Here is a 26,102-nt window from a genome sequence, read left to right on the forward strand (position 1 = left end):
CCTAGAAAATTCCATGGACAGAGGAACCTGGTGGGCTACAGTTTATGGGGTTGCAAAGAGTCGGACATGACTGAGCACACACACACACACACACACACACAAATGCACGAAGTTCAAATCACATCCTAAGTTATCACATCCTAGAACAATAAGATCATTGGGAAAATGACAATATCTTCTTAAAGTCTAGACGCTGTGTTCTCAAGATAAATGCCCAAAAAAAGAAGCCATCTTTGTTTCATGTCAATGTTAAAAATAAGCACTAAATCAATACAGCTAATAAGTTAAAAGCTTAATATACGAGGGGAAAGTATCAGCTCTATTTGACTCTGTTCTTTTCAAACAGCCTTAGAGCCTTGTCTCCTGTTCACGTATCCAGAGCTTGGCAAAGAGGCTGACACAGGAGATGGTGGGAGGGAACGGGCAGGGAAGAAGGCAACCAGCTGCAGGCCCACTGCCCTATGGGGAGGTTGGTGCCCTTTCCCATCACACTGCATTTACCTTCTGCCCCGATGGACACCAGCTTCACGCCTTTGCTGGCTATGTAATCCAAGGCTTTGTTGACATTAGCGATTTTGTGGAATCGCATTTTTCCTCGGTCAGGTTTGGGCAGCCTTTCCCCTGTCGGGTGAAGAGAGAATCGTGTAGACACAGAGAAAAGAGCCCCTTGATGCGGAATCAAGATGACAAAATTCAGAGTACACGTCCTCCTTAAACAAAAATCATTCTCTGACCGTTCCTCGTGTGTCTCTAGTTTCTGTAAATCACAGTACTTTCAAGATGAAATGGACCAGAGCAGAGGCTGTACTATGAAGTCCATATGCTTTTCAGACCTGCTGGGACAGCCTTGTTTGGTCTATGAGCCAATGTTTAAATAAGTTAGAGAGCAGCTGGCTGGGGCCCCCGCAGCAACTGGAGTCGCTGACCAGCTATGAGAAGAAGTTAGGAAGCCTCATTCAAATTGCAGGGCTCATCTCAGACACGGGAGTATGGGGATACCCGGATCAGGGCAGCCCTGCCTTCATCCATTCTCCAGTCTAATGTCTAAACCACCTAGCTGACATTCAGGGCAAGGCATAACCCCTCAGAAACTTTGACTCCTGTTTGCAGAGTTAAGCCAATGTGTACACTGGCTTTTGGCATGAAAGACAATTTTTGGAATACACGCTAGCTGGACTAAACCTGGACAGGGCAGCCTGGTGAGGAGTTATATAAATGTCATTTTCTCTCTCTCATTCTGTTTCGAGGTGGGTGGCAGAAACATTATTTTAATAAGTCCATTTTAAACAGAATTTGCTCCTCTTTTAGAAGAGAAAAATAACTCCAGACAGATTGCTCTTTGGAAAGTTTTCTTTGCCAATAATACCATGTTCTTGCCCAGCCAGGTTCAAAGGGAGTTCAAAAAAAAAAAACAAAAACCAGATGCATACATATCTACTGCTCAGACAAACTGGGTATAACACCTACGAAAAATGTTTAAGACTCACCTGAGATGACTTCCAAAAGTAGCATGAGCTTAAGGCCATTCCGGAAATCTTCCTCGATGTTCTCAATCTGAGTGCCAGCTTTCCTGAGGTGGGAGTTGCACCAGGCAGTAAAGGTCTGCAACAAAGGCAAACAATGCTGAGCACAGCTCTGTCCACACCCAGCGCCCCTGTGTGGACCACACCCAGCATCTCACACCTTCTGGGCCAGAGGAGGCAGGGGCATCTGGGAACTGGAGAGAAAGAATGATTTGCAGCCCAAAGGCACGATATAAGTAGCATTTCCTCTTTAGAGACAAAGGAAAGGAAGTCATTTATTTGGTCTAACCACTTGAGGAATTTTTGTTCAAACAGGTACTACTTTTGGAATTAACATATACACACTACTATATGTAAGTGGATAACCAATAAGGACCTACAATATAGCACAGGGAACTATATTCAACATTTTGTAATAACGTATAATGGAAAAGAATCTGAAAAAGAATATATATATATATATATATATATATATACACATACACGTATATATCCTCCTCAAAGCACTGCATGAAGGAACCATGCTGTGCCCAGTCACTTCAGTTGTGTCCAACTCTTTGCAACCCCATGGACTGTAGCCCACCAGGTTCCTCTGTCCATGGGATTTTCCAGGCAAGAATACTGGAGTGGGTTGCCGTTTCCTCCTCCAGGGGATCTTCCCCACTTAGGGATCGAAGCTGCATCTCCTCACTGCAGGCAGATTCTTTACAGCTGAGCCACTGGGGAAGTTTGTACACACACACACACACACACACACACATATAACTGAATCTCTGTGCTGTATACCTGTTAGTTAGTAAATCAACTACACTCCAATAAAAAAATGATAAAAATTTTTTAAAAAATTTTTACACCGATGCCCTTGCCTTCTGAAAACCTCTTACTCTGTAAGAAAGACAGATTAAATTAGGATGTGCGTACAAGAAAAATCCATGTACTTACAGAACAGATGAATAAATAATCCTTACAGAATGTTCAAAATGTCATACTTTAGAGCAGACGGTGGGAGACACCGTGTAGTAGGAAGGGGAAGAAAAGAGGGACTCATAATCACTAATTATCTACAACTAGTTTATCCTGGATGAACAACAGTTTTAAGCTAGTAACTGAATCAATTAAACAAATTTGCAGTATAGTCAATCATTACTACTAATAATAATAGCAAGACTAATTAATAATAGTGACCTCCTACTGGCATATTCCAGGCCCTGGGTTAGACCTCAGATTTCAAAGACAATTAGATAGAGCTCTGCCCTAGAAAGGTTCAGATTCCAGTCAAGTTAAGAAATAACCAGAGCAATATTAAGCAGAAATATGAATGATATACTAAGGGGTATCCGAAGTCGTTCTGTTTATTTTTCAAGCTTCTTTTAACTTGGCTTCCACTTGTGCACTATTTCCTGCCAAAACCAGATTAGAAATGCTTCTGGCAGCTGCTGGCTGCCAGAAGAATGCAAACTGTCCCCTTGTCACACAACAGCTGCTGGGCTCAAGAACAAAGTGCCTGGCGCACTGCACTGGAGGGAGACACACAAATAGGGTTTGTGCTACAGATAAGAAAATCAACCTCTCAGCAATAGACATTTTCCAAGTTAGAGTACAAAAAGACAGAGTTTCCATTAAAACGATTTTCCTGGGTAATAAAAAGGATTTTCAAATTTGACCAACAGTCATTTCAAGAAATATGTGAAAGGAATTTGCTGCAGCATATTTGGACTCAGAGATGATCATACCAAGTGAAGTAAGTCAGAAAGAGAAAGACAAATTCCATACGATATCACTTATATGTGGAATCTAAAATATGACTCAAATTAACTTATCCACAAAACAGAAACAGACTCACAAACACAGGGAACAGATTTGTTGTTGCCAAGGGGGAGGAGGTCAGGAGGGGTCAGGAGAGAGATGGATTGGAAGGTTAGATAGTAGATGCAAACCATTATACACAGAATCAATAAAGAAGAAGGTCCTAACTGTATATAGCACAGGGAACTATATTCAATATCCTGTGATAAATCACAGTGGAAAAGAACATGAAAAAGAATGAATATATACGTATAACTGAATCACTCTCCTGTACAGAAGAAATTAACACAACATTGCAAATCAACTCTACTTCAATAAAATAAATTTTTAAAAAGAAACATGTGATGGCATTAAATTCTAGGGTAAAAAGAAAATGTAGGTATTTTCTTAGATTTACAATAATAAATGTTACTGTGAGAGCCTAAACTAATGATTATTTCTCCCAAAACACACCTAAACTTTATTCTGGTCTAAACAGAGAGATACCCTAAGTCATATGCTCTAGATCTGCACCTAACCAATACGATAGCCACTGATACACTTATTTAAATATAATTAATTAAAATTAAAGGAAATTAAAATTTTAGTCCCCCAGCTGTACAAGACACAACTTTCAAGTGCTCAAAAGCTACACAGGACTAGTGGCGGCTATGTTGGATGGTGTAGACATGGAACATGAAAGTTCTACTGGACAGTGCAAGTCTAGATAATCATTGTTTCTGTTCTGAAGCTAAGATTATTAACAAGAGTCTATTATTGCCTATCTATTATTTCAAGAATCTGTTATTCAAAATTCAAGGGGTACAGAAAGGTATAAAGGAGAAAGCTTCCCTCCCCACTCCTGTTCTTGGTCACCCAGTTTCCTTCCCCAGAGAGAACAACAGAGATTCAGTTTCTTGCGTTTCTCTTCAACAACATTCTACACATGTGTAAACACAGACACATACATCATTTTCTCTATCCCTTTAATATAAATCATAATATACACCCTGTTCTGCACCTGGATTTTTAATTTATGGTTGATTCATGTCAATGTATGGCAAAAACCACTACAATATTGTAAAGTAATTAGCCTCCAATTAAAATAAATTAAAAAAATAAACATTTATCAATTGCTTTAACAAAAAAAAAAAAAAGAAAGAAAGAAAAATATAACCTAGGGATCATTCACTATCAACAAACAGCACTCCTTTTTTATGGCTGCATATTATTCCACTATTGTAAATATACCATATTTTTTAAACTAGTTCCTTGGATTAACATTTTAGGCTGCTTCCAGATAACCAAGTTCATATAGTTAAAAAACTTCCCAGACCCCATTTTCAGCAAGCAAAACTACTTTGAAAGTAGTTTTTCAGTTTGTTTTTTCTGACAATACCGAGACTAACCCTATTCCTAATCTTTTGGGAAAGGCAAAAGAGAATATAGCAGGTTGTGATTTTTTTTTATGGAATTGATAAAGAAAAAAATTAAAAACTCAACTCAGAAAACTCAGCTCAAAAAAAGTCTTTATTGAGTTGTCTTTATTTAGATTCTACTTTAAAATGTGCGAATATTGCTGGTATAAATTTCTTTACTTTGTTACCATGTTATTTAAGGCCCTTCATAATACAAGTATCAGAAGCACTTCTGGATAGAATCCCAAGTCTGTTCATGAAATCGGTGCAGTTCCTGACCCCCCACTGTGGAACACCGTGAACGTCTGTTGGATACCACCTTTTTATAGGCATGCATAAGATGAAGGTAATTTACCATGGATAATTATTCAGTTGTGCTAAGCCAGAAAATGAATTGAATCTACAAGGTCAATTTAGTCAGTTAAGTGTAATGAAGTTTCACTTTCTTTAATGAGTATTCCGAAGGGCCAATAAAGGTGGTGACTAACTAACTTCAATGCAAAAAAGGACCCCAATGGCTTTGCGATAATAGCTTGCAAAGAGGCCAGTGCATTCTGGAAAGGAATTTTAAGCTTTATTAGACTGTTTAATTTTCACTCTATTTACAGTTTTCATTACCGTGGCCCACGGAGACTATTTCCATGCCTTCCTCATTGTCCCCTGCTTCTGTAAAAAGCTGCAAATCATGGAGGAGATAAAAATGAAAGCCATCACAGCGGCAACAAAATCCCACACATTGTACCTAAAAGGCATCTTTGTGGATTTTCTTGTTACTTGATGGCAACGTGCATCTTTAAGGTCCCTGCAAACTAAATCTTGGAGAACTGAAATGGAACCAAGGTGTGTCCACGTGGTTTTGAAAGGAGGCTCCTTGGTTCAAACCAGATTACCAAGGCAGGTGTCCTTTCTTAAAAGGAATGGTGTTCTATAAACTAGACACAGTCCCTCGAGGAAAGAGGTCAATGTCCCCCAGCCTAGAGTCCATCTCAGACGCTGCCTCGTCACATTAAGGCTCTCTAACCTCCTCCCTTGCGTCCAACTCAAACCTCCCTCTATCTCTCTCCTAGAAAAGAGCTACTTCTCTGCTCCCGTTCACCCAGTGATAAACACATATACTTTTTTTTGTTTAGTATTCATTTACTTGGCTGTCAGGTTTTAGCTGTGGCTCCAGGATCTTTTGTTGCAGCATACAAGCTCTCGAGTTGTGGTTCTTGGGCTTAATTGCTCCATAAGCATGTGGGATCTTCCCAGACCAAGGACTGGACCCGTGTCCCCTACATTGGCAGGCAGATTCCCAACCACGGGACCACCAGGGAAGTCTCTGTAGATCCTTTCTGCATCTTAAAATTAAGCACATTAAAACAATCTTTCTGAGCCACACAAAGAGAACCAAGATGGGAAAACACATAACCATCTACTCACAGATAGAAAAGGCTGGTGTTCCTAGTCCTTCTCACTCTCCTAAGATATTCATGACAAAGCTAAGGGAATGATGGACCTTAGAGATGATCATACTAACTGAAGTAAGTCAGAGAAAAACAAGTATCATATGATATTGCTTATATGTAGAATTTTTTTTAAAGGAATACAAATGAATTTATATACAAAACAGAAATAGACTCACAGACATAGAAAAGACACTTATGGTTACCAAAGGAGAAGGGGGGAGGCTAAATTAGGAGTTTGGAATTCACAGATACACCCTACTATGTATAAAATAGATAACCAACAAGGACCTCCTGTATGGCACAGGAAACTATACTCAATATTTTGTAATAACCTATAAGGGAAAAGAATCAGGAAAAGAATAGACATACTTATAACTGAATCACTCTGCTGTACACGTGAAATTAACCCTTTAATCAATTATACTTCAATAAAAAAGAAAATAAATACATATGTATTTATTTCTTTAAAAGCTAAGGGAATGAATGTTCAGTCACCGAAAGATGGAAAGGCACGGGAGTCTTTGTCTCACTGTGTATATATTCCTTTGGCAAAGGAGTAAATAATAGCATTTCCCCCTGCAACATACAGAATCATAACCCATGAGTCACAGGCCAGGAAGGATAGTGGGTGCAGACTGGTCTCCCTGCTCATATGGCACCCTCTCTGGCCATTGCACTGAAACTCTGCAAAAAACAGAGAGCAGAGGAAAACAACTGGGGGTTAAGGCTCTGTGCCCACGACTTGTAGTATTATGTTTTCATGTGAAAAGCCTGAAGGATATGCAAATGATCAGCAGGTGCACCGCCACTATAGAGAGCACCTAGAGAGCCAGAAAACGCTCTTCAACCCCTAAAACCTGGTGGTTGAGAAAAATGTCAGCTGGAATGGCCAAAACCTGGAAGCAACCTAAATGTCCATTGACAGATGAATGGGTAAAGATGTGGTACATATATACCAGGGAATATTACTCAATCATAATACAGAATGAAATAATGCCACCTGCAGCAACATGGAAGCAACCTAGAGATTGTCATACTAACCAAAGTATGTCTGAGAAAAACAAATATCATATGATATCACTTATATGTCTATCTAAATACAACACAAATGAGCTTATGTACAAAACAGGAATGGATTCACAGACAGAAAACAAACTTACAGTCACCAAAGAAGAAAGGTTGGGGGAAGGGGTAAATTAGAGGAGTTTGGGATTAACACAAGCACACTGCTACATATAAAACAGATGAGCAAAATGACCTGCTATATAGCACAGGAAACTCTACACCTGAAACACACTAGAAATCGACTGTACTCTAATCTAATATAAATTTTTTTAAAAAAGAAAGAAAAATATCAGTTGTAGGAGTTTCCTAAGAATATCTGTTAGCACGAATTGCTATCTCCATTCAGGAAGCCACAGCTTCTTCTTTGAAGAACTTACTAGCCAAGTTCCAAGTCCATAGAAACTCTATTGCCTTTCTCAAAGTTAAATTATATGTCATGATAATCAGTACACTGTGCTTAATGACAAAAGAAGTACTTATATCCTCACTGAAATGTTAAGATATGCTTGAGTTATCGAACATGCAGTTGTATTTAGTTTCTTTTTAAGTTAATTAAGCCTACAGATATAACAACCTACATTGTAGATTATTCCAAAGAGAGAGAGGAAAACAACATCTTTCCATGAAAATGAGTAATATCTGTGATTAATTATATTGTTAAAATAACACATTTGCTTCTCTACCTGGGAGACATCATCATCTCACACAAAAAAGGACCAAAAGAAAGAAAAATCAATCCTGAATCTGACACAGTTCTCTGAGTATGAGTCCATTTCATGCCATCAGTTAATTATTAATTCTTCTAGCAATAACGCTGTAGGACTGGGCTGGCTCCTGTAAGACTACCCTTGTTCAATTTACTATTCCATTTTCTCCAAACAAAAATCTGGCAACATAACAGATATCAATTTCCTTTATATTTTGTGAACCAGCTTTTATTTTCATAATAACTACATAAAATACTAATTTGAGGTCACATTTCCTAACATGGAGACTCACTTCAGTCATTGGGCATTTCTGAACGAAACAGAACAGGGTTTACTGAGGGCAGGGACATTTGGGCACAGCAGCATGAAGTTTGGACTAGGTAAGCCTGAATAATTTTCAGCTTTTAAATCCACTAATTATAAAACAACACTGTCACTGAGAGTTTGGGGTTGGCAGATGCAAACTATTATATAAAGAATGGATAAACAACAAAGTCGTACTCTATAACAGAAGGGAGCTGTAATATATTCAATATCTTGAGATAAACCACAACAGAAAAGAATATTTAAAAAGAAAGAAATGTATATAAATAATTGAATCTCTTTGCTGTACAGCAGAAATTAATACAACACTGTAAATCAACTATACTTAAAAAGCAGCATTGTCTATCAAGTCAAAACCAGTTTAAGGCAGCATTAGAGTTTTCTACAATTTTGAGTTTGCTTAGCATTTACTGTCGTCCATGGGTAAAGACATCAAGAGGGTCAGAGTGTGGATTCCTGGCCAGATCCTCTGGGCAAGACAACTGAGCCCCAGGTGAGCAGAAATAGTGGTCCCCAAGAGGAAGTGGGAGGCCCGGTCCAGCTCACTATCATGGCTTGGAACTCAGATTCTATTTCTGACTCTCAGTTCAGTTCAGTTTAGTCGCTCCATCGTGTCCAACTCTTTGCGACCCCATGAATCGCAGCACGCCAGGCCTCCCTATCCATCACCACCTCCCAGAGTTCACTCAAACTCACGTCCATTGAGTCAGTGATGCCACCCAGCCATCTCATCCTCTGTCGTCCCCTTTTCCTCCTGCCCCCAATCCCTCCCACCATCAGAGTCTTTTCCAATGAGTCAACTCTTCGCATGAGGTGGTCATGCAATTATTTGTCCTTCATGTCCTGACACTTTCCCAGCTACCAAAAAAATTGCCATGATCAACTTTATGAAATAATTCAAAAGGTTATCAGGAGAAGAAATACAAAGGCCAGCTGGGCAACACAATCTATTATCACAATAGCTCTGAACAGCCTCCTGCAAAAAACTATTGAAAACTACAACTCTGTTAAGTCAATTTTCTAACAACGCTCCATTTCTTTTTCTATTTACAATAATCATTATAACCGTGTTTTCTTTTCCACTTCACAAATTCCCAATTTGCCAGGATTGCTTCTAATTACTATCCTGGTCCTTTTTTAATATTTGAAAAGTAAGGCAGGGAGTGGGAGTGTCTAGGAAGATGCACACATTTTGTAAAATGTCTGGTTAAGGGAGGAGAAGCGGGGCAGCTCTGGCATTTTAAGTAAGGAGGCAGTGCCCTCCTCAAGGGCAGGGAGCTGCTCCTCTGAGGGGGCAGATCAATGCAACCCACGTGGCTGGTAGAGGCAGCCAAGCTAGTTCACCTCAAAGGTTCCCCACCCCTCATCCAGAAAGACCCTGACCCACGCATCACGGGCAAACAGCCCTGGGTGAGTTTGCACGATGCCACAATGCCTGGAATCACATCAGAAAAATGCTCCAGAATCACATCAGAAAAATCAGTAGAGTGACCTTAAATTGAAAGGGTCAGACACTCTACCAACTTTAAAAACATTTAAAAGGTGTTTCTCAGGATTAGGGACACAAGAGAACAATCTGGTGGTTGTCAGCGGGAGGAGTTGGCGTGGAAGAGGGATAGAGTGGAAGGTTGGGGTTAGCAGATGCAAGCTTTTATATAGATAAAAAAAAAAAAAAACCCACTGCTGTTCTCTTGTGCTCTTACACAATCTGTATTTGCAAAATATTTTCCAGTCCCCTACAATTCATCATACTTCCCAACCAACTCATTGTATTAGGTTCATGGATCATTGCTTAGGGGAAGAAATAAGCCATGGGATTGGTAGAGGCAAACTATTATTTATAGGACAGATAAACAATGTTCTACTGTAAAACACAGAGATCTATATGCAAAAGTCTATGAGAAACCGTAAGAGAAAAGGATAAAAAGGAAAAAGACTGTATACGTGCATGTAACTGAATCACTTTCCTGTACAGCAGTAACACAATACTGTCAATCAAGTATATGTCAATTGTTAAAAAAGAACAAAATTTAATGCAATTTCAGGGGCCGGGGGGAAGGTGTTTCTGCTGGTGTTTAACATTAGAATAGCTCTCAGGACTCAGCAGTCACTCACAATGGTGACCAACTGTTCAGCAAAATAAACATTGACTAATCATCAATCAAGATCATAATGATCTTTAAAAAATTCCAAATCTTCAAGGTTGCCAAGCACCCAAGCACACATTTTAAAAAACTGAATCAAAGCAAGAAGTAGAGGAGTGTTCCTTCTAAGGATGCTGTATACGCTGCAATCGATGACCAGACATCTCGGAAGTCCATTTGGGACCCTAACGTTCTCATAACTGGCATAACCAGGCAGCTAACGGCATGGTGGGTAGCCCTTTTATTCTCTGTCCATAAATCTCTGCTTAGTCTCCAGATCCTGTTGGATAACATAGCACACAACAGCTCAGGTTAGCAGTCCCTAAAAATCACCAGTTCTAAAAGCCTGAGCTTGGCTCTGTGACCAAGTCAGCGTCTGGCGTGGGCACGTCGGCTCATCTTTCCTGTGACTTTTTTTCTTTTTTAAAATTTCATTGAAGTACAACTGGCTTGCCATGTTGTGTTAATTTCTGCTGTATAGCAAAGTGACTCAGTAATACACATATATTTTTTTTCATATTCTTTTTCATTATGGTTTATTACAGAATATCGAATATAGCTCCCTGTGCTAGACAGTGGGACTTGTTGTTTATCCGTCCTATAAATAATAGTTTGCCTCGGCCAAACCTGTGGCTTATTTCTTCCACTAAGCAATGCATCATGAACCTAATACAACGAGTTGGCTGGGAACTATGATGAATTGTAGGGGACTGCAAAATATTTTGCAAATATAAATGCTACAGGAACACAAGAGGACAGCAAGCAGTAGGTGATGGAAATTCAAAGAAATCTGAGGTGCTTTGGGGTTTCAATGGAAAGGGAAGTAAGTCACTGCATAGAAAAATAAAGACAGTCTATGGTCACGATTTATGTCTACCTGAGCATAGGAGATACTTCACCTCTGATAAACTGAGTATAAACGCACTGTCAGTTCAGCACATTTCATAGACTGCTGCTATACCCAGACAGAGAGGGATGCACGGACCCAGAACCACACCAGTTCTCTACTTTTCCTGGTTTATCACAGGTACTTACCCCACCATTCAAAGAACCGAGGACACCACTGGCATATCTTAACTTCCTCAGGGTATATGGTGCTTACAATACTAGTGTTTGCTCATAAAGGGTAAAAATATTTTGTCCATGCATTAAAAGAAAACTTACTCCTAAGTCAGAGTTAATATGAAGGGCTGCATGGGAATCAGAACTTGGTTCATGATACATTAGATACGAACAGCCTTAAAGTTAACTCATGTAAAAAGGCAAATTCCATTGCACTCCATTGCAAATGGAAGGCCCACAACTGGTTTCTCAGGCTTTCCATATGCCCACAGGCACATATATTATGCATCAAAGATCCACAAAATGAACACAGTAGTCTCCGCTGCTGCTGCTGCTGCTGCTGCTAAGTCGCTTCAGTCGTGTCCAACTCTGTGCAACTCCACAGACTGCAGCCCTCCAGGCTCCCGCGTCCCTGGGATTCTCCAGGCAAGAACACTGGAGTGGGTTGCCATTTCCTTCTCCAATGCATGAAAGTGAAAAGTGAAAGTGAAGTCGCTCAGTAAGTTCCACCTCTTAGCGGCCCCATGGACTGCGGCCCACCAGGCTCCTCCGTCCATGGTATTTTCCAGGCAAGAGTGCTGGAGTGGGGGGCCACTGCCTTCTCCGCAGTAGTCTCTAGTCCTGCCTTATTCACCTTTGTATCACCTAATGAACCCAGCACCCAGCAGATACACCTGTATGAACCCATACAGAGCCAGGACCCATTCACGTTTTTAATACTTCAAGCTTAAATTGTGACAATTTCAGTCATAAATAAATTGGAGCCTTAACAGTACCAACATACAGCTTTTCATCTGAGTATCAGGAATACACATAAACACAAATTTAATGACTCAAAGACAAAGTAAGAGAGAAAAAAAAAGAGAGGCAGTCTTTTCCCCCTGATTCATCCCCAACAAATACTGCCTACAAGGAGGATTCAGGCTTTCTTTCTAGGCAATGTGAGAATAGCTAACAATCTCTAATTAAGGAGTGTCAAAGCCTACGAGCAACTCAGGTAGGGCTGTCACCATGAGAAGGCTTTAAGGACTTGGTAAGGGAGCAGGAAAAATCCTCTCAGAAATACCTGGTGGGTGACACCACCACCTGGAACATTCTAAAAATGTCTGTGAAAGTGACAAATGTCTGTGAAAGTGACACACAGAGAAGCTGGGATTTCTTTTCTTTTTTTTTTCCTGCACCACACCTTTTATGGGAAACTTGGTTCATTCCCTGACCCCCAGCTTGGAAGCTCAGAGTCCTAACCATTGGGCTGCCACGGAATTCCCAAAGATGGGATTTTTGTTTTGTGTTCCAGACACTTTATCCTGGGACACAGTGGCACTCAGTAACTATTTGCTAAAAAACACCTTGTTTGACTTTCTGGGACAAAGAAGACAGCTATCAGATTTTTTAAACTGAAAAAATAAAAACCACTGCAGAGCTAGAAATCTCTATTTGGTCAAGTTCCAGGCTTTTGAAGATTCTTATTATGTCAAACTTAACTAACCCTTAAATGTTTAAAAAAATAAAAATAAAAAGGGCTCTATAATCTTGTCTCCCAAAAAATGGCTCACTACTCATAAAAATCCTCACTACTGAAGAGGATCTAAAAATAGAATCTGGCTAATGGGTGACACTTGAAGTGGGGGGGGTAAAAACGGCTTTCCCAGCCCTTGAAAACACAGTCCTAACCAGCTCTGGTTTTCATCATGAATTTTAGGCTTCAATCACCAGGTTCATAAAACTGACTTCCATTTAGTCCCTGGATGTTCAGAATAGATTAAAAAAAAAAAAAAATGTGCTAACGATCCTCAAGGCTGCCTAATGGGACAACAATGCTTTTCAGGTTTTAAACAAAGCCAAGTCTAGCCCAGACTAATTCTGGTTTAAGGAATGAGCTGTCTGATATACGGAGTCTCCTTCATAACCTCCAGAAAGGATGGGACAGATTAAAGTCATGGAATTTGGAAAGAGGAAATAGCTAAATAAGGTACTGTAGGGAGGTTCAAGAGGGAGGGGATATATGTATACCTATGGCTGAGTCTTGTTGATGTTTGACAGAAAACAACAAAACTCTGTAAAACAACTAAAACTAAAAATTAAATAAAAAAAAAACTAAATAAATACTAAATAAAATAAAGACTAAATAAATAAAAACTAAAAAATAAATAAAATTTTAAAATAAGAAGGTACTTTATGTTAGGAAAAATCTGATCTCCGAAGGTCAAGTGGCGCTGTCTACAGCACCCCTTCTACACTATTCTACAGCTCATCTATCTAACCAATAGATGAGTGCGAGCAAGGCAGACCGGTTCATTTCTACAGACGAGGAATGCCTTTTGTTCAGTTCAGGGACAATCCTCCTTGCTCCCATCAAAAAGTTATCTGCCGATATTTGGACATTAGTTTCAATACTCCTAATCTATAAATGTACAACTGTACTTCAGATTCTCTTTTGAACCAGCTGGAACACCTCTCCAGTTTTCTCATGAGTTAGTTAAATATAATCTTTAACACGTGTTTATTTTTCTGCTTATATGAGAGTTGTGATTTTACCTTTACTTAAGAACTGTCTTATAGTTTTAGAGTCTTTCTTCTAAAAAGAGGTAAACATTCAAATGTGCCTAAAATATTCACTATTCCAACCTAAATTTTACTGATCTGATTTTGATGAAGGCCAGTAGTAATCAATGCACAAGAATGATATCTACAGAAAACAAATACATGGTTACCAAAGAGGGATGAGGGTGGGGGAGCGATAAATTAGTAATTTAGGGTTAGCAGATACAAACTAATATATATAACATAAATGACAAGGTCCTACTATAGAGCACAGGGAACTACAGTCAATATTCTGTAAGAAATCATAATGGAGAAGAATGCAAAAAAGAATATGTTAATATATATATACATGTGTATGGATGTATAACTGACTCACTTTGCTGTATACCAGAAACTAACACGATATTGTAAATCAACTATATTACAATAAAAAATAGAAAGGACGTGAAAAGAGATGTTAAAAAAAGAATGAAACACTGAACCGACTGGAGTCTATCACTCACTGATATTAGCGACAGTACACTTCCCTTGTCCTGTGAAAATGACAGCTGTCAGAAGTCTCAGCTTACTGCACTCCTTTTTCATTTCAATCCCAATGTGTGTCCCTGTGTTCCCTCTTATACAGATCGCCATAAATAATATTGGATTTGGGTTGAATTATTTAGCACTTTTCTCTGTTTCATAAAAAAATCATACATTTCTCTAGAAGCTAAAGTATATTTCCATCTGTTAATTTCTTCCCCACTCAAGAAAATTCCCTACAAACATTTTATTACCACTTACAGGAGTCTTTATTACTCATTCCCTAATTCTTACTTTTCAGCTGCAATTACTCATCTTTACATCTCTATAGCCCTCAAGACAGAGGCAACCTAGCAAGGACATCAACAATTCTCTGAGCCACAGACCAGATACTAGTTTGCAATCCAAAGTACCTTTACTTTAATTCCAAGGGATGTTTTTCAATTCTTGAGAGAACAGACTTGTGGACACAGCAGTGGAAAGAGAGGGTCGGACAAATTAAGAGAGCAGCGTTGACATATATACATTACCACGTGTAAAACAGCTAGTGGGGACCTGCTGTATAGCACCGGAAGCTCAGCCTGTTGCGTAGTGGTGACCTAGATGGGTGGGAGGGAGGCTCAAAAGGGAGGGGATATATGTACACTTAGAGTTGATTCAACACTGCTGTACAGCAGAAACCAACACAACATTGTAAAGTAATTATCCAATTAGAAATACATTTTCTAAAAAGTTACAGCATTCTGTCTTCTAAAGGGCAATTAAATGATCTTGATGAAACTCCCCATCTTAACTGTTAAATGGAAAAAAAGAAAGTTAAGATTAGCAATATGCAGTTACTTCCCAAACAATTTTAGGACTGGAAGCATATGTGAACCAAATCAAATATCCATAGAATCAAAGTTGTTTTGGTCATTTTTGTTTTAAAGTATTAAAACCAATTTAAAAAAAAAAAGGTACGTTCAAAGAACCACATGAAAGCTACTGATGTCTGGTCATCTGAGCTTAAAGATTTCCTGAGGCCAACAACCTGACTTAGCCTCTGGCTGGGAGTTGCGTGGGGTCACACCTGCCTCCCCCAAGCTGGCACAACCTTGGTGAAGAATTCCTTTGAGGACTTTCTGGTAAGCAAGCATTTAAGGCTCCCAACAAACAGCCTTACATATGATCGATCCTGAGCTATGCTTCCCAAAATAACTTGTTCCCTTGGAGCCTGGGTAATTATGAGCAAGACACGGTTCTGGGTCAGGGCAGACCCAACTGTTCCTTGGTTACAGGCAAGAGCAGCATTCATTGTACTTTCATGACCCTCTTCTTGAGGATCAATTCAAGCTTAAAGAAAAGCTTACTGATGTTTTCTCCCCTCCCCATCGCCCCCTCCCAGACCATCCCGGCAACTGGGGAAGCAGCTTGTTCTACCCAGACAGCAAAATAAATATACTTTAATTCAAGTTCACCATACTGTTACTATTTTCAGGGACCCAAATAAATGGTTGCCTATACAGAAAAATTAAAAGTGCTTATTTTGAAGGAAATGGCTCTCTGGAATACGCCACATGCTCGGTGCTGGTGGTTTGAACCCTAGCACGGTTCTAAGTGGGTAACAGTCCCCAGTCAGCTCCATCCACAGGTTTGTACTACATACAAGGAAAGCTCTGGAAAGCAGAAGGGCTACGAAACAGGGAAGCTGGGCATTTCCAAAGCTCCTGCCACTGGAGGGAACCAGGCTGGCACTTCCTCCATCAAGAAGTTCTTCCCTAGGGCTCATGCTGAGGGCAAAGTGTTCAAAAGTCTTCATATCCTAAGCCATGTAAGACAATATATATTATAGTATAAAACATAAATATATGCTTTTCAACTATGGCCTCAAGTCATCTAGCAGGCAATATGACAAAATGTTAACAATAGTTTTCCCTATGGTGTGACTATAACAAATTTCTTCTCCATATTTTCTGTAATAAAGACATGACTTGGGCAATTATTTGAAAATGTATCTCCAAAAAGTAGTTTAGGAAAGCCTATACAATCTGTTAGGTTAGATTCTCTGCCCTTCTCTGGTTAGCTGTAATTATGCTAACTAGCTTTACTTTCCTCAGCCTTCGTCATTCTACCTGAAAAAGGAAAGCGACTTAAACTGGACATACTCCAGCAAGTCTAAATTTCTGAAGTTAATCACTTGATAAAGTGCTACTTCAAGGCTTTTTTTTTTTATGGGTAAGTTTCACAGTAGAAATCCCTAGTTCAATATCACATTTTAAAATGTCATATAAAATAGATAAGTGATAAGAATCTACTGCATAGCACAGAGAATTCTACTCAACACTTTGTAATGGCCTATATGGGAAAAGAATCTTTAAAAAAACAAGAATGGATATATGTATATGTATAACCAATGCACTTTGCTATATTCCTGAAGCTAACACAACACTGTAAATCAACTATACTCCAACAACAAAAAATGCCCCGTGGAGAAGGTACACACTGTCCAAGTCCAAGGGTCATGGAAGAGAAATCCTTTGGAGTCCTTAGTATCTAGTTACCCAGACACCAGTGACAGCAATAGACCCACGGTCACCCCCCAGGTATTTCTGACAGCAATTTCCCTGCTTCCTGACCAAGTCCTTAAAGGACTCCCATGGCGACTACTCTACCTGTGTCTCATCACAGAAGGGACAATTTCACATTAAACATAATTTTATCCCACATTAAATAGACTTATTACCACTTTACTATCAGACTTTCAAGTCTCTAAAGATACGTATAATTTTTTTAAGAAAAAGAGTTAAGCTGTCACAAAAACAAACTTAGAGATCTGACCTTGGAAATAGGTCCAGATATTTTAATAATGTTTAACTCAGAATTTTGGGGCTTCCCTGGTGGCTCAGGGGGTCAAGAATCCATCTGCAGTGCAGGAGACCCGGGCTTGATTCCTGGGTCAGGAAGATCCCCTACAGAAGGGAACAGCTACCCACTCCAGTATTCTTGTCTGGAGAATTCCATGGACAGAGGAGTCTTGTGGGCTACAGTCTATGGGGTTGCAAAGAGTTGGACACGACTGAGCGATTAGCACTTTAGGTTTTGTGTTTACTTTTATTATTTATTTTTTACTGTGCTGGGTCTTCCTTGCTGCACGGGCTTCCTCTATTTGCTGCAAGTGGGGGCTACTCTCTAGTTGTGATGTGTGAGCTTCTCATTGCTATGGCGTCTCTTGTTGTGGGTCACAGGCTCCAGGGTGCATGGGCTTCAGAAGCTGCAGCCCAGGGGCTCAGTAGTTGCGGCTCCCAGGCACCAGAGCACAAGCTCAATAGCTTTGGAGCATGGGCTTAGTTGCTTGAATCGGGGATCAGGGATTAAACCCATGTCTCCTGCATTGGCAGGTGACCTCTTTACCCTGAGCCGCCGGTAAAGAAAATCCTTAATTTTCTAGACGTGCAAAATCAGCACCCTTAAAGTCTAGCACATATTACTATCAAACTATCTGAGGTATGAGCATAAATACTACTTACAAGACTACACAGATGGTACACAAACTACCAAAATGACAACAGTGATGTGGATCTCAGAGGGAAACCTGGCCCACTGGAGGCCTCCAGTAAGGTCAGTGCGCCCGTACTTCTCAGACATAGGGCTCACTCCCACTGCTGGCTGCAAGGCTTGGTCTTCCAAAGGTTTCATGAGTTAGAAGACTCAGAAATTACTGGGCTGTGATGTTTAAATCTGTCGGAGTTTTAGAACTCTCATTTCACTAATATTTGCATTTTTTCAACTTCAGAAATAGGCCAGAACTTTCAGAAAAGGCATTACTGTCCAATATACAAATTATTTGGGCCTCAATATTATTTTAACCTTCTCTGAAATGGCCTTGTGTATCTCCTCTGAACAGAGTGACCACAGAATTTGAAGTCTAAGCCGGACCACCTCTGAGGGTCAAAGTGACACTATTTATAGTTACTCTGGGACAAGAGCCACAGCTGAGGTTGTCTTGGGAAAACCTAGATGAGGGGGTCACCCGACCTCTGGGATCAATCTCCCCTGTTCCTCATTTCCTTTCATAAAGAACTGAAAATCTGAGAGATGGGCATCATGCTATATGCCTTCAACTAACACAGTGTTAAATGTCTATTACATCTCAATAAAGGTGGGAAACAAATAAAATGAATCTTTGCAAGGAAGGAGGTGGCCTGGAACTGCTACACTCAGATAGCCCCTATCCCTTCCAGGCCTCCCCTAGAAATTCACATACCTAAGCAGGTGAGGACCTGATCTATGTCTAAATAAAAGCTCCGGAAGCAGTCTTGGCAAGACTGCCCCTAAAAATAACCTCTCCCCAAAGACATGTTACATGTCTATTCAACTCCTTCCTCTGGCTCTCTTCTGGGGGTGGTGGAGGAAATAAAGATGCAGAGGTATCAAATTCAGCATCTTCAGACACTGTTCCCACCTCGTGTCTCAAATTCAAGCTCCCCACTCAAAGCAGTAAAAGCAGTGGTCCCAGGAGTCAGACCAATAAAGCTAAAGGAGGCTATGGGATCAATTTATCTGATCAGTCTGCAGCAAGAGAAGAGAAATAGCCTTCCAGTACTGCCTTCTCACATGGGGCCACAAACTATGGTGAACCCATCCACCACGTTTACAGGATGTTAAAAGACTTTGCCTCTGCCAACAGAGGTTTCTTAGCACAATTTTTTCTCTTCCCCTTCCGAGCCTGAAATTCACCATTAGGGTTCTTCTTGGAACTAGGAATAAGACAACAGCCTTATTGTCTTAGAAAGGTCACTGTTAAAATATTGATGATCCCCTGGACACTCCTGGTGGTCCAGTGGTTAAGAAGCCACCTACCAATGGTTTGATCACTGGTCCAAGAAGATTCCACATGCTGTGAGGCAACTAAGCCTGCGTGCTACAACTTCTGAAACCTTTGTGCCCTAGAACCTGTGCTCTGCAACAAGAGAAGCCACTGCAATGAAAAGTCTGCACACCACAACTAGAGTGGAGCCCCTACTCCTCACAACTAGGGAAAGCCTATGCACAGCAACCACGACCCAGTGCAGCCAAAAAAAAAAGTTAAAAAAAATTGATGCTCCTCGGAAAGGTCTTGCCTAAAAATCTTTAGTTTTTAGGAATAGACAATCATAACATAATCATAACACTGTGAGAAATTATCAGGGGAACTGGGGGTTAGGAGAGGTGTCCAAGCAGAGCAGGGAAGAGGCCTAGATGGTCAAAAGCAGGTAGCGGAAGCCTGGGTCGGGGAGAGGAGCCAGAACTTTCAAAACAGGGAAGGCAACAATCGGCTCACTTGGCAGTTTTCCTTCACAATTTTGTTTAAAGAATAAAGCATCCGTTGAACATAACTTTTTTTTTTCCTTTTAGGATTGCACATCCCTGGTAATTACTTCACAATGTACACATTTATCAAAACATGTGGCATAATAAATATATACAATTTTTCACTTCTCAATGACACTTCAATAAAGCTGAGGTTGGGGGAAGAGCCGGGCATCCTTTATTTGTGAAACTTGTCCAGTAGGGTTCAGAGGGATTCACTATATGTTCTCTTTGCTTCTGGGTATGCTTGAAATTTTCTATAATAAGTTAAAAATAAATAAAAGAAAGGCAGGATATTTTCAATGTAAAGTGAAGGGAGTCCTTGGCACTGCCACTGGCCAAATGTCTATGGAGCCCGAGTCTTGGCGAGCATCCCTGTCCACTAAGACATCATGTCTGCAGGAAGATGGCTCTAATCTACACTCTTGCCTCTGGAAGTCTCCTTTTCTTGTTCCAAAAGGGAACTGACTCAATTACTTAGGCATCCTGAACTCCGGTTTCTTTTTGGAACTGTGTCAGACAGACCAGCGGTTAATTCCAAAGATGTGCCCTTAGTGGCATGTCCAATAAGCCTCCATTTGAAAGATGTAGTTGGCTTTTCCTGTGGTCCCTGTGCTCCTCCTCTGGCATTTCTGTGGGACAGAGTGATTGCTTTGTGACCCCGTGGACTGTAGCCCACCAGGCTCCTGCGCCCATGGGATTCTCCAGGCAAGAATACTGGAGTGGGTTGCCATTTCCTTCTCCAGGGGATCTTTCCGACCCAGGGATTGAACCCAGGTCTCCCACATTGCGGGCTGACGCTTTAACCTCTGAGCCACTTTGTCTTTTGGATAGAGTGATTGCTAGAGCCTGACTATGGGAAAATCTTGGAAGGAAAATATTTTCCATGTCTCAGATTTAGTCTTCTCATTCTCATTAGATAGTCCCCCTTAGAAATTAAAAATCCAGACACACACCCCCTTTTAAACGGGGGTTTTGGGGAGCGATGCATTGGGAATCTGGGTTTAGCAGATGCAAACCATTATATTTGGGGTTGGCCAAAAAATTCATTAGAGTTTTTGCATAAGATGTTATGAGAAAACCTGAATGAATTTTCTGATCAACCCATATTTTGGTTCAACCCAATATATAATGGATTAACAACAAGGTCCTACTGTATAGCATAGAAAACTATATTCAATATCCTGTAACAAACTATAATGGAAAAGAATATGAAAAAGAATATATTATATAACTGAATCACTTTTCTGTATAGCAGAAATTAACACAATATTGTATATCAACCAAACTTCAACAAGATAAATCTTTTAAAAATAAAAATAAAAGCACCTCCTCTGGAGTTACGTCACCTGGATACAAAATTCAGCTCTGCCACTTGCAGATCAAAATACACAATAAAATAATTAGCACCTCTGTATTTTATAAAATTTTGATTGTGAAAGATACCTTTGTAATACAGACAAAATTCTGTGTATACTTCCTAGCTACCACTTCCCCACCCTCAACCACCCGTAGGTGGGTTACTTAACCTCCCTAATGGAAAAGTAAGAATTACAATGCTCATCTCTTAAGACTTCCATGACACTGGAATAAAATAATATGTTTGGTTAAAACAGTGCCTGGAAATTCTGCTTTGCCCTATAACAGTGAATAGCTTGAAATACTTGGAACCATGTGCCAAGTCCCCTCCCCCTCATTTTTTAATCCACTAGCAAAAAATCCATATTTTAAAAGACCATTTTTACTGTCTTATTGGAATATTTGTCTTTTATTGTTATACTGAAAAAACAAATACAAACAAGATTAAAAAAAAATTGAAACAAAACACCTGAATGAGGACTACCATTCATCTCATTCTAAAATGTTATAAACAATGAAACAGAAAAAGTTGGGACTTCCCTGGCAGTCATGACTCCGAGAGCTCAGTCTTTCTCTCCTATAACAAAACCCACTGTGTATGCAGGTTTCTGTCATGGGCACTTTGAATCCCTCAAATGAGACTTGGGGATTATAAAGAAGCAGCATGACCAGCAAGATATATCATATTCAGAGCCATGAAACAACTCTCAATAAATTTAAAAGGATATAAGTCTTACCAAGTATCTCACACCACAATAGAATTAAGTTAGAAATCAGAAACAAAAAGCCCTCCAGAAAATTCCCAGATCACTGGAAATTCAATAACACATTTCTAGGTAACCGAAGGGTGAAAGGAAAAATCAAAGGGAATATTAGGGACTTCCCTGGCAGTCCAGTGGTTAAAACTCTGAGCTTCCAATTCAGGGTGCGTGGGTTCAATCCCTAGTCGGGGAACTAAATCCCACATGCTGCATGGTGCAGCCAAATACTAATAATAAACAAAAACAGAAAAGAGAAATCTACCTTGCGGTTGAATGCTACATTTGGTATGTTAAGATGAAACTAATTCTTTTCAGTCACGAAACTACTTCTCTTAATAATCCTTACAGATTTGCAACGAAGTCTTCCTCAAGAAGGCCCCGCCTTGGCCACTCCAGTTGCAGAAGGATTTTATGTCACAGACTTCAGCACACACCACAAATAGTTTCTTACAGCTTTTCACTTCCTTTGGAAACCATAACTTATCTCATGAGCTAAAAGAGCTCCCATTCCACCGTGCCAAGTCCCTGGGTTTCTGTTCTAGCAACTAAACCAATTCAAATGCCAGATTCAGATGGACTGGCAAAGTTCCAACAAAACACCAAGGTGAGATTTCTCCAGGAAGAAAAGCAAAGACATTTCGACAGTTTGAGTGGTTCCAAGTCGTCCAATAAATGCATGTTTTCATCCGGAAAAGCAATGCTTCCACATTTTGGTAATTACTGCTTCCTGCAGGCGCTCTCGATGTTAGCTCACCTCAGCGTCTGCCAGGTACATCTTCCACTTTCCCCTCCTAACAGTTTCAAACTTGGCCTCTGAGCAGGTAACTCCTGCATGTAAATCTCTAGGCTTGACCTTTCTTTTAGATGGTTCCATGGGCTGTCAATCCCTCAATCCAAACCTTTCAATTTTAACTGCTACAGAAACCTAACCACCCTCTTATTTTTCCAGGTGAATACCAAAGGCACTAGAGATAAGACTAGGAACAAGCTGATTTCAGTTTTATGGTCTTGGTCAAATACTGTACCTCGAATATAGTGGGACAGTAGCAGTGATACAGTGGTTTTATAGGGTTGAGCCACAAGAAACTGCAGTTTGGGGAGGTCAAAATGGTTAGTGTCAAAAATTTCCTATGGTTCAACCTAATAAGTACAGAATATCTTAAAATTCTAATAAAAAGCAATGAGATTATCTCCTAAGTAATTATTATCTTCCCATCCTGTTCGACTACGATAAAGTAACTTAAAAGACCCCTCATGACTCTAAAAGATAGGATTTCTTGATTTGCCATTCTCAGTTTAAGTATCTATATAAGATGCAGGCATATGTTCAATATCAAACGCTGTTGTAATTTCCCACCTCAATCTCATAGTCACCTACTTGTCCACTTGACCCTCACAATTACTTAAAAAATAGGAGTTTTTTTACTAAGATAGCAAGCCGTTTCATGTTGTAACAGACACTAATAAGAATCTATTTTCATTATACAGTAATCTCTAGGAATGATGCCTAATATTTAACCCCTAGCAAAAACAAACACAACAACTCGAAGCCCGCTAACTCTGTAGTCCTGGATTTGGCTTATACCAAGACTGTCCCAGGCAGAGTCTTTTCCAGGGTCCACACACTCTGCAGAATCACCTGCATCGCCTCCCTATTTTCTAATTCTGCTGCTGTGAAGCCTGGCATGTCTTCCAAAAATTCTTGTTTTACCAGGTTTTACACACAGAAAAACAAATTTAAATGTATATTTCTCTGTCTAAATGAATTTGGAATTTTATTACATGGATAGATGTTTTCAATCTGGACAAAAGAGTCATGTGAAACTAAATCTAGGTTATCAGAATTTTGTTCATTCGTGGGGTGACACATTTTATTAGCATTTAAATATATCTACATGTATGGTTTTATTTTATTCCCCAAATCTCTAAATTGCAACTTTTAAAAAACATTAAGCAGTTTCTCTTTCTAGGATCAGTCTTGGAATAAGAACTAAGTTGGAGAAATCCATCATTTGTGGAACTTGAGAAAATGCTTTGAGAAAACACCTTTAAGGAGCATTAAACGTTAGTGTGAGTTGAATTTAATACATCGGTAGCTCATGGAGTTACAAAGACTGCAAAAAAAATTATTAATAACTGTACTAAATTCTTTTCTAAAATATGACTTATAATTTCTATACTTCACAAATTTGAGTGCAGACTCTGAGTAGGCCCAGGGGACCAAACAAGAGCATCTGCTCAGGGGAGAGACCAGGAGAGCATCTAGTGAGCCACGTTCTAGAGCAGGGGCCTGACCAGGAAGAACTCCCAGAACCAGGAGGAGGCCGGACTCCGGTATAAGCAAAGGGATGAACTAAAAACAACACGATGACCCCAAGAACCTTTGGGGTAAGAGGAGTAGCAGACAGAGGATGGCCTGACCTCCCAAACCCCTCTGAGAAGTCTGAAAGGGTCCCTCAAGGCAATAAAGAACTGCAGAGGGAGACTTCCCTGGGGGCCCAGTGGTTAAGAATCTGCCTTGCAACGCAGGGGACATGGGATCAATACCTGGCTGGCGAACTAAGTTCCCACGGAGCAATGAAGCCTGCGAGCCACAACTAGAGTTATCGTGCAGCAATGAAAAGTCCCAAATAACACGTCAAAGGTCCATGTGCCACTCCTAAGACCCGAGGCAGCCAAATAAATAAATTTTAAAAAAGAACCACAGAGCAGCTTTAAGTAGAAATACACAACCAAGCTCGTGTTTCATAAAGATCACTCCTGCAGCATCAGGGGGACGAGTCTGAGCACAAGCACGGAGTGTGGAAGGGTGACAAAGCAGAGGCCACTGCCCCCATCCAGACAGTTAACACAGAGACTCTGAAGGGCCTTAAAGTACATGATGGGAAGAAGGGAAGGGTCTGGGGGACTTTAGGAGGTGGGCTCCACAGGGGCTGGGAGAGAAGAAGGGCTCGAGGCTAACTCCCAGGTTCCCGACCTGGGTGCCAGCGAGGAAGATGCTTCCAAGCACTGTGACCAGGAACCAGGCAGAAGGGGCTCTGGAAATGTTCTCTGCTTCATTCTGTGAGCCAGTCCCTCCTCTGTGCTTCTCACTCCCCTGTCTCCTGAACTATGCTGCAGGCCCTTAAGGCCTGGGATGGAGCCAACGCCATGCTCTAACCCTGGTCCCCAGCATGACTGTAATCCACAGCTCCACTTCCATTCTGCTCTTCTGCAGGTTGCAAGGGAACAATCTTCTACTGACAGTTTCTGCTCAAGGAAATTGTGGGGGTGGGGTGGGGTATACTGAGAGGTGTGTGTGCAATTGCTCAGACAGGTGCTTGTGTAAAACACGGTCCTCAGCCTTCTTTAGACAGACCCATCTCTCGTGTTTGAGCTGTTCCTGCCTGAGAAATTCGTCTAGCACAGTAGTTAGCAAGCGATTTCCCCTCATCTTTCCTTTCTGTTCTTTCTGGAAGAACTAGTCCCGTTCCCAGGGAAACAGTGGTACAGTTCTGACTGTCCTCCAACGTATTCCATGTCAACTCCTCTGCCCGTCATGGGAGCACCCCCGCCCACCCCGGAGCTGCGCCTTTTCTGTAGGTGTATCCCAGCTGCAGCAATAGACTTCAGGGCATTCTGACAGTTTTCTGAAGCTGTGTTCATTAGGTTTCCCAGCTAAGAGTTCTATTCCTCCTCCCACACTCTCAGAAAAGCTTATTTGGGGCTCAAGTTTCTTCCTCGGTGAATTAGGTTGAAGGGTGAAGGGCAGACTCCAGGACATATCACAGTACCTAAAAGAAGATGGAGAGAAAAAGACTGATTTCTCCACCTTACAGCTACTGCACCTGTGACTCTGCATAGCAAACCAAGGGCACCTTGAGAACAACAGCCACTCTGGGGGCAGAGGTCTCTCAGGGTTCCTACAAGATCCTGTCTTATAAGCCAGCCCATCATCAACTCTCTCTGGACATCAATGGATACCTGAAACTCCAGCCCTCTCTTTAGGCAACAGCCACCTGGATGCACAACTGGTCCCTCAGCACTCGGCCCCCTGCACTGGGTGATACATTCTATAAATGGTTAGCTTTCTGCCCAGACACATCTCCTAGTGGAGAAGCAGGTACTCCTGG

At 40.6% G+C, this 26,102-nt stretch overlaps 1 protein-coding gene across 1 annotated transcript in view; it reads right to left on the reverse strand.

The window, feature by feature from the left end:
• LOC120865406 (alpha-actinin-2) overlaps nt 1–26,102 on the reverse strand; it is a 77,986-nt gene that overhangs the window by 46,625 nt on the left and 5,259 nt on the right. The window contains exons 2-3 of the mRNA XM_040242684.1: nt 1,488–1,602; nt 502–621 (exon numbers count right to left, since the gene is read on the reverse strand). Of these exons, the coding sequence (XP_040098618.1) occupies nt 502–621; nt 1,488–1,602 (235 nt within the window). The remainder of the gene's footprint in view (nt 1–501; nt 622–1,487; nt 1,603–26,102) is intronic.

The sequence above is a fragment of the Oryx dammah genome, unplaced genomic scaffold, assembly GCF_014754425.2.
Source record: "Oryx dammah isolate SB20612 unplaced genomic scaffold, SCBI_Odam_1.1 HiC_scaffold_6, whole genome shotgun sequence".
Lineage (NCBI taxonomy): Eukaryota > Metazoa > Chordata > Mammalia > Artiodactyla > Bovidae > Oryx > Oryx dammah.